This window comes from Phacochoerus africanus, chromosome 14, assembly GCF_016906955.1.
Source record: "Phacochoerus africanus isolate WHEZ1 chromosome 14, ROS_Pafr_v1, whole genome shotgun sequence".
Taxonomy (NCBI): domain Eukaryota; kingdom Metazoa; phylum Chordata; class Mammalia; order Artiodactyla; family Suidae; genus Phacochoerus; species Phacochoerus africanus.
The window spans coordinates 18,071,714-18,088,584 of NC_062557.1; the positions used below are offsets into that span (position 1 = coordinate 18,071,714).

Below are 16,871 nucleotides of genomic sequence, written 5' to 3' on the forward strand. Positions count from 1 at the left end.
GCAGCCCACCCTGAAGTCTGCCTAGCTGGGGACAGGTTGCTTTCCTGAGCAGAAACCTGTAGTCCACAGGCTCCAAGTGCCAGTCTGGAGTCTGATTCACTTGGTTGGGGCCCCAGCACCTGTATCCTGTCCTGGTTCCTGGGGTGATTCTGTTGCATAGCCAGGTGTGAGGGCATTGCCCCCCTTTGCTTCCCCTGTTTGATACTCAAGACCCTGCATTACTTGGCTTTGCAACCAAATCGCCCTCTCCTTGTGCTGTAACTAGAGCGCTCCCCACTCCTGTTACAGTCCAATTGCTCGACTACTCTTTATGCCTTTTTCTCTATCAGTCCCTTGTGCCTTAAAGGTTCTTTCTGTCTTTCCTTCCTTCCCTTCTTCCTTCCTTCCTTCCTTCCTTCCTTCCTTTCTTTCCCACACCCAAGGCACGCAGAAATTCTCAGGCCAGAGGTCAAACTCTCGCCGCACAAGTGACCATACCAGATCCTTAACTCTCTGAGCCACCAGGAAACCCCTCTGCTTCCATCTTTGCCTCAAGGCCCAGCTGGGGTACTACCCTTTCTATGGCATTTGTCTTACTTCAACCCAGGAATAGTGGCCCAGCCCATCTGTACAAACAGCAGGGCTCACCTCAGTATACCCGTGAAAGGCGGTTACCTGGACTGAGTGTAGGGGCCATGTCTTTACCCTGTGTCTTCACAGCTCCAAGGACCTTGCCCTTCGGCGCTCAGCAGACATGTCCTGGTTGAGCAGCTGATGTCAGGGGCCCAAGGGGTAGGTGCTATGAAAACGGCATTTATCCATCATGACCCCAGCCTTAAAAGTTAGGGGTTATAGCTTAATATTTCAAAATTCCCCTTAGACCTTGCTGTTATCCGAGAATTTTTTGTGCCTTTATACATTTGTAGTCGTTGTTGGCTCTTGCTGTCTAGTGGATACAGTGGCATCTCAGTGCTTTGCAGGTGGGTTTTTTTTTTTTTTCTTTTTCTTTTTCTTTTAGGGTCGCACCCGCGGCATATGGAGGTTCCCAGGCTAGGGGTCGAATCGGAGCTATAGCTGCCAGCCTGCACCAATGTGGGATCTGAGCTGTGTCTGCAGTCTATACTGCAGCTCACCGCAGCACTGGATCCTTAACCCACTGAGCAAGGCCAGGGATCGAACCCACATCCTCATGGTTACTAGTCAGGTTCATTACCGCTGAGCCATGATGGGAACTCCTGAAGGCGTTTCTTGAAACAGACCTGTTCTGTGCCTTCACAGACACATCATCTCAGAGTTGGAGCACCTGATCTTTGTCAGCACGGACGTGGGCCGCTGCCGGGCCTGGCTGCGGCTGGCCCTCAACGACGGCCTGATGGAGTGCTACCTGAAACTGCTCCTGCAGGAGCAGGCCCGGCTGTGCGAGTACTATCAGCCCACGGCCCTGCTCCGCGACGCCGAGGAGGGCGAGTTCCTCCTCAGCTTCCTGCAGGGACTGACATCTCTGTCCTTCGAGCTCTCCTACAAGTCCGCCATCCTAAACGAGTGGACGCTCACCCCTCTGGCCCTGTCCGGGCTCTGCCCGCTCTCGGAGCTCGACGCCTTCACGACCTCGGGTGCAGAACTGCAGCGGAAGGAGTCTCTGGATTCCATCTCCCACTCCTCGGGCTCGGAGGACATCGAGGTCCAGCACTCGGGCCATAAGATCCGACGGAACAGGAAGCTCACCGCCTCCTCCCTCAGCCTGGACACGGCCAGTTCTTCCCAGCTCTCTTGCAGCCTCAACTCTGACAGCTGCCTCCTCCAAGAGAACGGCTCCAAGAGTCCAGACCGCTCCGAGGAGCCCATGTCCTTCGACTCAGACCCAGGGACGGCCAATGCTGACGACTCAGACCCGTCTCTGCAAGAGTGAGTGCCCTGCCCCCGCCCTCCCGAGCTTCCTTCTTCTCTTCCTCCTGCCCTCCCTCCCTTCCTGGGGCATGCGATGATCTGTCACTGCCCTGAATTCCTGTTAGGGCATAAAGACAAGCTGCCAGGGACATTCCTTCGGGGAGGCTGGAATTGCTGGGAGCTGTACGTGGAGGCAAACTGGGGCCAGTGAGGAGAATGCATTTAGACGGGCTCAGAGGAGTTCCCGTCGTGGTGCAGTGGTTAACGAATCCAACTAGGAACCATGGGGTTGCGGGTTCGATCCCTGCCCTTGCTCAGTGGGTTAAGGAAGGATCCAGCGTTGCCGTGAGCTGTGGTGTAGGTCGAAGACGTGGCTCGGATCCCCCGTTGCTGTGGCTCTGGCGTAGCCCGACGGCTACAGCTCTGATTGGACCCCTAGCCTGGGAACCTCCATATGCTGTGGGAGCAGCCCTAGAAAAAGGCAAAAAGACAAAAAAAAAATTAATTAAAAAAAAAATAAGGAAACAGGGCTCAGAGCTGGTCCCATCCCCGGCTCTGACCCGGTGACCTTGGACAAGTTATTTAATCTCTCCGAGAGTCAGTGTAAAATATTATGGTCTTCATCTAGTGAAAAAGATACGAATCGTTCAGAGCTCTGTGTACAACTTCCAAAAAGTACAGTGACACACATGCATAAGGGCAATCTTCTGGGACCTCGCAGGAGACCTTCTGGGGGACATAAAACCTGAATGATGCCTGAGAGGGTAGCAGACACATGGGGACAGGCAAGCCTGTGGAGGACCGAGGTGACTAGAGAAGGGGGCCTGTGCAGAGCCTTCCTTCAAGCCTAACATTCACCTTTGAATAGATAATTTATTTTTATCGTTAAATGACCTAAAAATATATATAGTTAAAAAGTCTTTCCCACCCCTGTAACCATAATTATTAATTTCTTGCATTGTACAGATTTAAATGCCTCTATAACAAATACGAATATACAGATTTCAAATTTTTCTTTCTTATTTCTTATTCCCCCATCTCTTTCCACAAAAGATGGTATGAGTTATAAATGCATTATTCTGCACTTCGAGAGGAGATCTTTTCATGTTAGATCTTTCTCCTTTTTTTTTTTTTCTTTTTCTTTAGTTTATTGAATCAGCTCTGAATTTAATGGACGTTAGAATTCACTGTTTCTGTGAGTAACCTGTATGTGTGGTCTTTTAGTTCAACTCAAGGCATCTCCGTTCAGTAAATTCCCAGAAGCAAAACTGCTGAGCCAAGGGATAAATTAACTTGTGGTTTTCACAGACATGCTTATTCACACCCATCAGAAGCTTATTATGTCTTCTCAGCCTTGTCAACAGAAGGTATTGATCAAACGTTGGGATATTTGCTCATCTAATAGGTAAAAATGGTAACCGTGTATTAAGCATTTCCTTCAGCAGGACCCCTGACCCATCAGCTGTGTCAGGACCCTCCTTCCACTCCTGCTGGTCCCCGCCCTTGCTCCCACCGTGTGTGGGAATCACACCAGGTTGGGTGTCATGAACTGGCCTTGGACAGATCTAGTTTCAAGCCGTATTTCATCAGTTATAAGCCCAGGAATGTCCCACAAATTGCCAACTCTTTTTGAGCGTCTGTTTTTTCATTTTCATTTTATTTTATTTTATTATTTATTTATTTATTTATTGTCTTTTTAGGGCCACACCTGAGGCCTATGGAGGTTTCCAGACTAGGGGTCTAATCGGAGCTACAGTTGCCGGCCTATGCCAGAGCCATAGCAATGCCAGATCCACGCCGCATCTGCGACCTATACCACAGCTCACGGCAACACCAGATCTTTAACCCACTGAGCGAGGCCAGGGACTGAACCTGCAACCTCGTGGTTCCTAGTTGGATTCGTTTCCACCAGGCCATGATGAGAACTCCTGTTTCTTCATTTCTATAATGGAAATTCCCTCATAGGGCTGTTTGGGAATTGAATGAGATGCCAGTGAGTGAGTTGCACACCTAAGAGTGTCTGGTGGGCCCCAGAAATGTCCCCTGAGCACATTCGATAGAATTTTCAGTGTCAAAAAGGAGGGTTGGGATGTACCATGCTGGGAGAGAGCAGCCCCCGCCCTAGAGGTGGCGGGGCCCGTGGCATGCATGGCTCAGTCCCCTGTGCTGGCCCCTGCTTGTCTCCCCCTCCTGCCACAGACCAGCTGGCCCGCTCTTTGTCATGTGCCTTGCCTTTCTCTTCCACAAGTCTTGTGATTGGAAAATTCCAGCTTAAGGTCATTGAATCAGTGACCATCCACCCCGCCTGGGAAGTGTTGTCCTGGGTATTATGGGGGAACACAGGGGAAGAGGGTCAAGGTGCACAGACCGATGCCGACAGCGCTGTGAGGAACAGGAGGACACCTCACGCACACCTGCCCCAGAGCCCACCCAGCGCCATCATTCTTAGAGCTGGACGGCAAGTTAGCCTCTGAGCATCCCGAGACCAGTGTTTCTTGGAGTATGTGTTTTGAGGGTAAAGAGTCTCACCAACCCTTAAGAGGTCACCTAGGTTATTATGTTACTTTAATGTTTGTAACTTAAAATTAGGCATGAACACTTTGTGCTTATAACTCTTACGAGTATAAAATCAAAACATCTGCAAATTAAACATGAAGAAAACTGCAAAACTCGTAACATTCCAAATGAAATTTATTAGTGTTTTGCAGAAACCAAATTACAGTTTGCCTTGTGACGAAAGGATTGACTGCCCTGCCTCCCTGCTTCTGTGTTCGTTGGGCCTGAATGATAACTATCACTGAGAAGCATAGGTACAGTCTAGTGGGAAAGAATGTGGTCTCAGGAGCCAGGCGGCCTGAGGCCTTCGGTAACCAGCTTTGCCACCTGGGGCCAGTAACTCAACCTTTGCGACTGTGACCATGATGGCCTCGTCTAGAACATGGGGATTAGCATGCTTCAAAGGAATGCTGGGGAGATGAAATGAGTTGAGATAGGGAGAGTGCTTGGAGCAGCCTCTGATGCCGTGTGCATGCTTGCCAGGCGGGTGGTGTCATTTTACCACTGGGCACCTGTGACCTCCATTCTCCCGCTGCTGCAGAACCTTGGTCAGTCATACGTGTTAGAGGTCATTGTCATGAAGGCTTCCCTTGGGCAAAACGATTCCTAGCATATGCAGCCCACCTCTGTGCTTTTTCCTTTCCTTTTTTTTTTTTTTTTTTTTTTCCCCTCTTGACGGCACCTGCGGCATGCTGAAGTTCCCAGGCCAGGGATCAAACCTGAGCCACAACATGACAACACCAGATCCTTAACCTGCTGAGCCACAGGGGAACTCACTGCCTCTGAGCTTTTATTAGTGGCCTGATTGCCAAATAGTACTGCATGTCACCAACACGGTGATCCACATGACCGGGAAAACTGCAGACTCAGAGTCCCTTGTCAGGGGTACTTTACAAGTCCACCCAGACTATCCAGGCCACGCTTTTTATTTACTTCACACTTAAGTATTTATAATAACATATGTTTTTTTCCAGATTGTTTTTTAGATGAAAGTACACAGTTTAAAAATTTTTGAAAAACATGGCCTTGAACCAGACCAAAGTGGAAGAACTGTAGCGGTTCCACAGTTTCAATTCTATGTTGCTTTTTCTTCAAATTTTTGGAAAATTTTCTTTATCTTGCCTTTCCTTCAAAATCTCATCTCTAGCACATTTTCCCACTTGACGTATGAGTCTCTCTTATTCTCACTGGGTCTTAAAGACTGGTGCCAATTCTGGTGAGGCTCTGTGAGCTTGACTTCACCTTGACCTTAGTTTTGATTTGATGGAAACTAATTTGTCACACAAGCTTTTTGCTGTTTGGTGGCATTTCTCTAGGCATTAAGTCACTCACTTATTCTAACACCCAGTCTACTCTTATCATTAAAACCTTCCTTATAAGTTCCCATCGTGGCTCAGCAGAAACGAATCTGACTGGCATCCATGAGGACTCAGGTTTGATCCCTGGCCTTGCTCAGTGGGTAAAGAATCCAGTGTTGCTGTGAGCTGTGGTGTAGGTCACAGACGCGGCTTGGATCTGTGGCTGTGGCTGTGGCTGTGGCATTGGCTAGCAGCTACAGCTCCGATTTGACCCCTAGCCTGGGAACCTCCATATGCCACAGGTGCAGTGCTAAAAAGACAAAAACAAAACAAAACAAAAAAAACCCCCACAAAAATCCACACAAACAAAACCTTCCTTATAGATTAGGATTCATTTCTAATTGAAAACCACTTGGGTAATGCTAGTATTACAATAAATCTGCTCCTTTCCTTCCATTTTTGTTTGTGTACACGGAGGTTAAGCAGTCCTGTCAGTGAGGTTAATAGTTATTGAGTACTTTGTGCCAGAACCTCTTCTAAGCACTTTACCTGTATTATCTCATTTAATCTTTGTTGCCGTCATAAAAGGTAGGTGCTGTTACCCCAGCTGCTTTTCAGATAAGGGAATTAAGTCCATGAGCTTAAAGTCACGTTGCAGGGCCCACAGCCGTGCCCTAACCAAAGCCAGGTGGACTCTGGAGCCCTGCCCTTGGTCACTCACCACACTACCCCCCAGGAGCCCATGCAGCGCTGGGACCTCACAGAGGATGTTGTCAAACATCCGTCTCCCTGCCTCATTTCAGGGGGGCCCCTTCGGTCCTGACGGTTTGGACACCTGCACTTGGTCAGCAAATGTCCCTTCCTCCTCTGCTTATATGGAAATGACTCCTTTCTTTCCAGAACTCACCTCTGCCTGCTCCCTGCAAGTTGCACCTTGGATTTTTCATGGGACTGTTTTTAGACTGTGGCTTTAGAGCAAGGACGAGCACCCACCTGCCACCCCCGTAACATTCCACACACACATTTACACCTTTCTCTGACAGGTCATCTATTTCCTTCTCCACCTATGAGTCACTTACCATAAAAGTCACCGTTTTAAAGTGTGCTATTCAGTGGTTTTTTTAGTGTTTCACAAGGTTGTGAATTCAATGTCTATTACTGTCTAATTCAAAAACATTTTCATCCCCCCGTAAGGAAATCCCTTACCCATTAGCTATGAATTTACCTATTCTGGAGGTTTAATATCAATCAAGTCATACGACATGTGGCCTTTTGTGACTGGCTTCTTTCACTTAGCGGAATGTTTTCAGGGTTCATCCATGTTAACAGCATTTATCATGACTGAATCATATTCCATTGCATGGGGATACCACCATTTATTTATTCATCACTTAAAGGACGCTTCTTCCCCACTTATTGGCTATTATGAATAATGTGGCTATGAGCAGTCATTCATAAGTTTTTGTGGGGGCATGTGTTCTTCTCTTGGCTATGTATTTAGGGGTAGAATTGCCGAGTCACGTGGTAACTCTATACTTACCTTTCTGAGGAACTACCAAACTCTTTTCCACAGAGGCTGTACCATTTTACATTTCCACCAACAGTGTATACGAGTTCCAGTTTTTCCTCATCTTTGCCAACACTCATTATTCTCTCTTTTATTATAGCTGTCCTACTGGGCATAAAGTAGTATCTCTTGGTTTTGACTTGTATTTCACTATGTTTTTTAAAGATTTTGAGTACTTTTTCACGTGCTTATTGGCCATTTGTATATCTCCTTTGAAATAATGTCTATTTAAATCCTTTACTTATTCTTAAATTAGGTAATTTGTTTATTATTGAGTAGTAAGAGCTCTATATCTTTTGGCTACTAGACCCTTATCAGGTATAAGATAATATTTGCATGTTTTATATGGAAATATTTGTATTAGTTACGTGTTTATTCGTTGCTTATGCATTAGATGTCACATCTCAGAAACTACAGCCTGATCCAAAGATAAGAAACTTTACACTTGTTTCCTGCTAAGAGTTTTATAGTTTTAGCTCTTACCTTTAGGTCTTTGATACCTTTTGAGTTAATTTTTTTGTATGTTGTGAGTTAGAGGTCCAACATCATGCTTTTAGACGAAACTATTCACTTATCCCAGCAGCATTTGTTGAAAAGACTATTCTTTCCCCATTGAAATGCCCTGGTACTGATGTTGTTCAGTTGCCCAGAAATGCATAGGTTGGTCACCTCTTCTCTCTCTCTCTCTCTTTTTTTTTGGTCTTTTAAGGGCCGCACCCGTGGCACATGGAGGTTCCCAGGCTAGGGGTCGAATCAGAGCTGCCCTACACAGCCACAGCAATGCCAGATCCGAGCCATGTCTGCAACCTATCCCACAGCTCACAGCAACGCCGGATCCTTAACTGAGTGAGGCCAGGGACCAAACCTGTGTCCTCATGGTTGCCAGTAAGATTCGTTTCTGCTGAGTCATGATGGTAACTCCTCGTCACCTCTTCTTGACTAAAACGTCTTGAAATATTGTTTGGCGTCATGATATAAGAGCAGAGCTCACCTAGAAGACAATCAGATAAAAACTTGAGTTCTAAAATCCTCATTTCCTTAAACCCACATTAAGGAAAGTTTGATGTGTCTTCTGGACCCAGTCTAGGCCATTAGCGCAGAGGTACGTGGTCTCTTGGCTTGCTTGCCACGAGAGCCTGCATTTGTCCACGATGCCCTCCACGGGTACCGGAAGCACAGATGGAGACAGCGAACAGGTTTACTTCAGAAACACGACTTGGATTCTCAGAAGCCGCGGGAGGGAGGAGCAGCCACTAGCCATTGCACATTCCAGAAGCCCCAGAAGTGTGTGTGGGTGTGTTTGTGTGTGTGTGTGCACAAAGGCAGCAACACTGGCTCCCAGGGCCCCAGGAACACCACCAAGGGGCAGGAAGTGCCATTCCCCTCAGGAACACACACCACACAGCTGGTACACACTGTTCTCCAGCAGCCGCTTCTGGGGATGTGCGGCCTTTTTGGCTCCACGCCCAGCCCCTCACCCCAACCCTGCTGCCCAGTTACTGTTCCAGAACAAAGCGGGTTCTCAGATCACCCAAGCCTGTGTCCCAGGGAGTGGAGCCTTGGCCCCTCAGCTGCCCGCGCTGTCAGGGACCCTGCTCTGAGACACGCTGTTCACTGAGGCTGCGCCGAGGACGGCCTGGGGCAGTGACCCAGCTGTGTTTGGCTGAGCAGCCTGTCCAGGCCCTCAGTAGCCTGTCCCGAAGGTAAAAGGCAGTCAAACCCTTTCCTCTGCTTTGTGAGCTTCCTCACCTGACATTCTGGGCCCTACACCTCACCTGCCCACCAACCTGCCTGAGTCTCAGCTGGGCACGAGCTTGGTGGGAGTGTCAGCGGAAGAGGGCCGTGTGTGTGTGAGCTGGGAGCACTGCCATGATTAAGAGGGCGGTGTTTGTTCTGTTTCACTCTATCACAAAACAGCCGTTTCCACTAGTAGCCTTGGGCATTCCAGCTGACAACCCGTCACACAGGTTTCTTTGTTTAAAAACTTCCAGGGTGTTGTCGGAATTCAGCAAAGCCCAGGTAAACTCCATGCCAACCAACGGACTAAGCCAAGAAACAGAGGTTCCCACGCTGCAGGCCTCACTGTCGCTCCACGGCCTGGACACCAGCACACCCCTGCACTGTGATGGACCTGCAGAGCCCCTCCCCACCCAAGCATCCCCCGGGACTCCAGATGGTGGCCACCAGCAGGAGCCGCTTTCCCAGGCACCTGGCCCCCTGGGCCAGCTGCTGCTGGGCACTGCCCAAGCTGTCCCTTCCAGGAGCACTTCAGACCAGCAGCCTCCCTGTCCTGTGAGAGAGGTGACCAGAGCAGTCGGCCAAGGGAGGGGCCAGCAGAAGTCCCCGGAGGATGACGGAGCCAGACTGAGCCCTGTGGTTCCCCCACCCACCAGTCCGGTGAGTGGTACAAGCTGTCGGGGGTCGGGTGGCGTTGGTGAATGTCTCAGAGCCGGTGCAGGGTTTCCCCAGCTGGTGACCCCGAGTGGTGTCTGCCTTCTCCCCAGCGAGCCCCTCTCCCTGTGTGGTTTGGTATTGGTAGCGTCGCAGTGATGGAGCTAAAGTTTCATGGTGTGTGAGTGGTGGGGTGTGAGCCAGACTCTGTGCCCATCATTTCCCATGGGTGTCTCCTGTCAGCTCATCAACCCTGTAGAGAAGATAATTCTCATCTGACCGTAGACTCTGCTCTTAACCACTGCCACTCTCCAGCTTACAGCCTTGGGCCAGGCGCTTCACCTCACTGAGCCTTGGTTTCCTCCTCAGTACTTGTTATCATTATTCTTTTCATTTTCTGGCTATGTCCACGACATGCAGAAGTTCCCAGGCTAGGGATCAAACCTGAGCCACCGCAGTAACTCAGGTCATAGCGGTGGCAATGCTGAGTCTGCTAGGCCACCAGGAAATTCCAGTACTTGTTATTATTAAATTAGTATTTTAATAAAACACCAGGCTTTAAAAATGCTCATTTTGCAACAAGACCCAGATTTAGACCCACATTGTCCACTCTGGCAGCCACCAGCCACACGTGGCTCTTAAGCACTTAAAACGTGGCTCGTCCATAGAGTTCCCAGTTGTGGCTCATTGGTTAATGAACCCAACTAGTATCCATGAGGATGTGGGTTTAATCACTGGCCTCGCTCAGCGGGTTAAGGATCCAGTGTTGCCATGAGCTGTGGTGTGAGTCACAGACGTTGCTCGGATCTGGCATTGCTGTGGCTGTGGTATAGGCTGGCAGCTGCAACTCTGATTTGACCCCTAGCCTGGGAACTTCCATATGCCGCAGATGCAGCCCTAAAAAAAAGCCAAAAAAAAAACCCAAAATAAGACTGCATCTCATCTAAATAAACACCGGATTTTGAAGCCTTACTAGGAAAAAAAGAATGTAAAATGTCTCATTCATGGAGTTCCTGCCATGGTGCAACAGGATCCATGGCATCTTGCGAGCACTGTGATACAGGTTCCATTCCCAGCCCCGGCATGGTAGGTTGGAGGCTCTGGTATTGCCAAAGCTATGGTGTAGGTTGCAGCTTCAGCTCAGATCAGCTCCCTGGCTTGGGAACTTGCTGCAGGGTGGTCAAAAATGAAAAAAACAAAACAAAACATTTTTATCTCCCATAAAAGCAACCTGCTCCCCATGAGCAGTGACTCCCCATCCCTCACCCCTCCTCTTGCCTCCCTCCCTCAACCCTTGGCAGCTGCTCATCTGCACTGTCAATAGATTTGCCTCTCTGGACCTTTCACATAAATGGAATCATATAATGTGTGACTTTTGTGATTGGCTTCTTTCAACTAGCAAAATGTTTTTAATGTTCATCCATATTACGGCTTGTGTCAGTACTTCATCCCTTTTCATTGCTAAGTAATAGCCCATTGTGGATTCCATCTTATGGATGTATCACAGTTTACTTATCCATTCATGGATTGGTGAATGTTGGCTTTTTCTCCTACTTTCAGGCTATCATGAATAATGCTACTATGAATATTCATGTACAGTTTTTTGCTTGGACATATGTTTTTAACTTTTTTGGATGTATACCTAGAAGTAGAATTTTTGGATCAAATGTTAACTATATTTAACCTTTTGAGGAACTGCCAAAATCTTCCAAAAGCAGCTGCCCCATTTTATATTTCAACCAACATTATATTTTTCTACATCCTCACCAAGAGTTCTATTTTTTGTTTGTTTTTGTTTGTTTTTTGTTATAGCCATTCTAATGGGTGAGAAGTGGTATCTCGTTATGGTTTTGATTTGCATTTCCTTGATAAGTAATGATTTGAGCATCTTTTCATGCATTTGTTGCCATCTGTGTATCTTCTTTGGAGAAATGTCTTTCAAAACATTTGCCCATTTTTAAGTTGGGTTATTTAATAAATTGAGTTATAATAGTTCTTTATATATTCTGTGTTCTAGGCCCTTATTAAACCAATGATTTGCTCTTTTTTTCTCCCATTTTGTGAGTTGTCTTTCACTTCTTTTTTCTTTTCTTTCTTTTTATGGCTGCACCTGCAGCATATGGAAGGTCCCAGACTAGGGGTCAAATTGGAGCTGCAGCTGAGGCCCACACCACAGTCACAGCAACGTGAGATCTGAGCCACATCTGCCACCTACCACAGCTTGCAGCAATGCCAGATTCTTAACCCACTGAGTGAGGCCAGGGATCGAACTGACATTCTCATGGAGGCTATGTCAGGTTCTTAACCAACTGAGCCACAATGGGAATGCCTCACTTTCTTATTGGTATCATTTACAGCATAAAAGTTTTTAGTTTTGACTTAGTCTGATTTATCTATTTTTTCTTTTGTTACTTGTGCTTTTGGTGTCTTATCTGAGTACTCATTTTCTAATCCAAGGTCATGAAGATTTACTCCCGTGTACTCTAAAATTTTCAGTTTCAGCACTTACGTTTAGATTTTTTGAGCCATTTTGAGTTTTGTGTTTTTTTTGTTTTTTTTTTTTTTTGTTTTTTTTCGGGCCACACATGTGGCATAGGGAAGTTTCCAGGCTAAGGGTTGAATCAGAGCTGCAGCTGACAGCCTACCCCATGGCTCACAGCAATGCCTGATCCTTAACCCACTGAGCCAGACTAGGGATCAAACCTGCATCCTCAGGGATACTAGTCAGATTCTTAACCCAAAGAGCCACAATAGGAACTCCCGAGTTAGTTTTTGTATGTTGATAAAAGAATGTGGTCCGACTTCATTCTTTCACATGTGGATACAGTTGTACCAGCACCATTCGTTGGAAAGACTATTATTTCCCCATTAAATTGTCCCACTCTCCCCTTTAAAAATGAGGAATGATGTATTTGAAGTACCCAAATCCTTGGTGTACACCTCAGTGAATAATTGTACGTCATAGCCACTCTGTAACCACCATCCAGCTCTAGGTGTAGAATAGTTCCGCCCACCAGAGGCTCCCTCAGGCCTTTTCCCCTGCACGGCTCTCGTCCAGAGGAAGCCACCATCTGACTTCCAGTTCATAGTTTTTCCTGTTGTGGAACTTCATGTAAACAGATTCATAGAGTGTGTACTCTGTCACTTCTTTCCCTGAGCCTTATGTCTGAGATTCATCTGTACCTGTAGCCTGAGGCTCTAGTTTGTTCTTTTCCCTTGTTCTGTAATATTCCATTGTATGCATATATCACAACATGGCTATGCATTCTCCTGTAAACAGACATTTAGGGTGGTTTCAGGTTTGGGCTTTTATGAAGAAAGCAGCTGTGAGCATTCTTGTGCTTGCCCTTCCATGCACCTGTGCGCTCATTTCAGGGTATACATCTAAGGAGGGAATCCCTAGGTCACTGAGTAGGCACGGGTTTAGCTCTAGTACATACTGCCAAACAGTTGGCTAAAGCGCTTGTTGTAAGTTATGCTCACATTAGCACTGCATGAGAGTTTTTGTGGCTTTTTCTCACAGTCAGTGGTGGTGTCAATCCTTTACCTTTCAGCCACTCCCGTAGGTGTGTTGTGGTATCTCACATGGTTTTAATTTACATTTCTCTGATGACTGATGATATTGATACCTTTTCATTTGTTTTCCAGCCATTTGATCCTCTTTTGAAAGTGACCTTTAAAGGCGTTGTCTCATTCTTAAATTGCATGTGTTTTCCTTATTGATTTGTAGGCGCTCTTTATATACTTTGGATGTGTCTTTTATCAGAGAAAAAAATATATATAACAGATATCTTCTTACAGTCTATGGCTTGCCTTTTAAATCTCTTAATGGCATCTCTGTTGAACAGACGTTCTTAATTTTAATGATCTTCAGTTTATCAATTTTGTGGGTTTTGGTTGGTTTTTTCTTTTTTTTCTTTTATTTATTTTTTAAAATTCTTTTTCAATCTTTTAGTGTTTTTTGTTTGTTTTGACTGTACCCGCAGTAACACTGAATCCTTTAACCTGATGTACCACAGGGGGACCTTCCTCAATTGTTTTGTTTTTTATCAACGTGTTTTGTATTTTAATTTTTTTTTCTTTGCCAAAGACTATGAAGGCTGTGAAAAACTCTGTATTTTCTTCTAGAACCTTTAATGTTTTGCCTTTTGCAGTCAGGTCTATGATCCACCTGGAACTAGTTTTCATGTCTGGTGTAAGGCAGGTGTTTTCCACGTGGACACCTGGTTGACCTGGCACCATTTATTGAACATGACTGTAAATCACAGCTCCCTGTAAGTGCATGTCAGAGTCTCCGTTTTTGCTGTCTTGAAGGTGACTTCAGGCCCAGAGTGTCACAAGACCCTGAAAGTGTGACTAAGAAACCGCCAGCACCTGCTGCAGGCTGAAGAAGAAAGGCTCTGCCCTTGAGCTAGAGGAAAGGGACGTCCCAAGGGATGGGGCTGGAGGCCCCAGCGGGCCTTGACCATGTGCATTCACTCCTATCCAGGGTCTGGCTTCTGCTTTGCAGGCTCAGACATCCTGTCTTGCCAGGGTCCCAGAGCTGATGGAAAGGACAGCTTACCTCGTCCACAAAACTCCTTCTCTGCTCCCCAGGTTTTGACCTCCAGCCTCCCTGACAAAGCCAGCTCCTTCCAGCCCCAGAGTTATATTCGCTGTTCCCTCTGCTTGGAGCCTTTCCGGACTCACGCTCTTCCTCACTGCCGTCCCAGCCTGCCCTGATCACCCTGCCTCAAAAGCATGTCCCCAGTGATCGGCTTTCCCATTTGCCTGCTTCACTGTGTTTATAACACTCACCATCAGCAGAGATTCTGTTCTTTCTGCGTTTGTCTGCTTGTTTACTTCCTGTATGTCTGAGTAGAATATTAGCTCCACGATGCAAAAGACCATGTCTCTTCACTTCTGTGTTGTCAGCTCCAAGCACCATACTTGGGAGAGAGTCGGTATCAGTGGATAGTTCTCAAGTTCTCCAAAAAACTCTCGAGGTGCCAACGTGTAAGTTTACACAGAGAAGTGCTCGGTCAAGTGCCTGGGCCGGGCAGGTTGGTCTGATCAGGTCACCCTCCGCCTCCTGGCTGGCCTCAGGGGAGTCTGGTTGGTGGAGGGTTGCTTGGCGGAGCAGCCGGTCCATCCTTCCCCCGCTCTAGAGACACCTGCTGGTCCCCCGTGCAGCCTCCCTGCTCACGCTGACCCGGTGGGCTGTCTGCCTCGCTCGCGGCGGGGCTGTGCCCTGTGTGCTGCCCCTGCAGTCTTCATCTTCCTATACGTCCATCACCTAGTCACTGCTATTTAACTGACACTTAATGGGGGAGGCTGGGGACGGGGCCACTGTCAAATTTTATAATCCTGAGAGCCACTCAGTCTTGCTTTAAAATTTTCTTTTAATTAATTTAACTCAAAGTCCCAGCTATGAGCCAAACATTGTACTTGCTCCAGTGATGGAACAGGACAAAGGCCCTGCTCTTTGGGGACAGACACTAGGTTAGACAAATAACTACCTACATAGTAACACTTGTAACAAGTGCTGGGAAGGAAAGGCCAGGGAGTCGGGGGTGAGCGTGACTCTGCGTGTGTGGCATCCAGGGGGTCATGCGTTGTTTGACTCCCAGAGGACAGTCGGAATTCTAAGGCTTGGCCCTCATCGCCACCTCAGGGACCACTCGCCTCCTCGGGCATGTGGTCCCCTCCCACAGGTAGGGTGACGGGTGGTCCCTTCTGACTTAATGAGGACAGACTGAACAAAAGGGATTTTTTAAAAGTGGACCAGAGACCTGATGCCTCGTTCCACTGGCAGACTCCTCTCTGGGATTCAGCCGTTGTGTGCAGCGTCCTCGTGGCTTTAGTAACTCAATGTGGCCTTCTTCCGACGTGGGTCCCTGGTGGCAGGTGCTGCCCTGTTAAAGGGGCAGGGAAATGGCCAGGTAGAGCCCCGTGTGAGCAGGAGGGAGGGAGGTGGGAGGGAAAGGGAAAACCGTGGTGGTGGTGGTGTCCCCCCATGGAATAACTGAGGGCCCTGGAGCGGGGCACGACCACAGAGCTCAGGCCAGGGTCATGTGCAGAAGCTCCAAGGACCCAGTGTTTCCACTGCTTTTCTCTATTGCTTAAGAGAACAAGAGCTTATCCCTAGAGCGTCATTTGCTGGTGGCGGCCCTGTGGTCCCTGGACCATGTGTGAACATTTCCATAGAGAGAGCGGCCCTCACCTGGGAACATTCACATTTGTCTCCTTCCTTGTTTCCTCACCCCCACCCTTGTTATTTTGTTGAAGACTTTTGGGTAGTCAAGATTTATTCCCTCATCTTTTATAACCCTGTGCCAGGCACAGAGAAAAACGACCGTGCCACGCAGCTTTATAGGTGCGGGGCTGGGGGTAAGCACAGACGGCCTTGGGAGCCCGGGAGGGGCCCCAGACCCAGCTGGAGGCGGGGAGGAGGGGGCGTAGGCTGAGGACGCGTAAGGAAAGCTCCCAGGAGGAGGGGAGAGATGCCCCCTGAGCTGAGTCTTAAGGGAGAGTGGTCTCTCCCATGAGGGCCACTATCAGGGGCCGGACAGTCGCAGGATTTCCCAGGTGTGTCTCTGAGGCGCCTCAACAGCCACGTGCTTGCTCCTCCTGCCTGTTTCCCTCAGGGAGCTCCTCTGCGTCTGGATGACCTGGGCAGGCTTTGTTCAGAATCCCGAGTGGTAACCGGTCCCTAGCAGTCCCCCTGTTTGGCACACTGTCCTGTCACCGGCAGAAGGAAACCTGCCTGTTGGAAGAGGGTTCGGTGGAAGCTCTGGAGGCACGGCTCCGTGAGAGCTCCAAGCTCCCGACTCAGCACGCGCCACTCTCGGCTTGAAGAGCTATAAGGCATCTGAAGGGAGCACACTGGCCGAAGTAATCCTTCTGGGCTGCGCCAGCCCTGCCGCTCTTCCCTGTCTACGAGAGCAGGGAGGGCAGATTTAATTTAGGGGTTGGAAAGGGTCGAAAATAGCAACATCAGGGTGAGGTTGGTGGCACTTAACAAAACAGCTGGGCGGGTCCCACCCCTTGTGTGATTCATTTCCTCTGTGTTGACAGCCACTCGGGGCAGCCAGCCAGCTTCCTTGCCTCCGCTCTTCCCCACTTAGGCCCAGAAAGGCAGAGAGCCCTTGAAATAGTGGGGAAAAGGAGCCAGACTCCATCCCCACCAGCCTCCTGACCCCAGACCCACCCCA

General features: G+C 48.2%; 1 protein-coding gene across 2 annotated transcripts in view; it reads left to right on the plus strand.

Annotated features, from left to right (window-relative positions):
• Positions 1-16,871, plus strand: part of PLEKHM1 (pleckstrin homology and RUN domain containing M1) — a 50,804-nt gene that overhangs the window by 10,577 nt on the left and 23,356 nt on the right. For both annotated transcript variants that reach the window (XM_047756743.1, XM_047756744.1), the window contains 2 exons: positions 1,258-1,884; positions 9,279-9,684. In XM_047756743.1, coding sequence (XP_047612699.1) covers positions 1,258-1,884; positions 9,279-9,684 — 1,033 coding nt within the window. The remainder of the gene's footprint in view (positions 1-1,257; positions 1,885-9,278; positions 9,685-16,871) is intronic.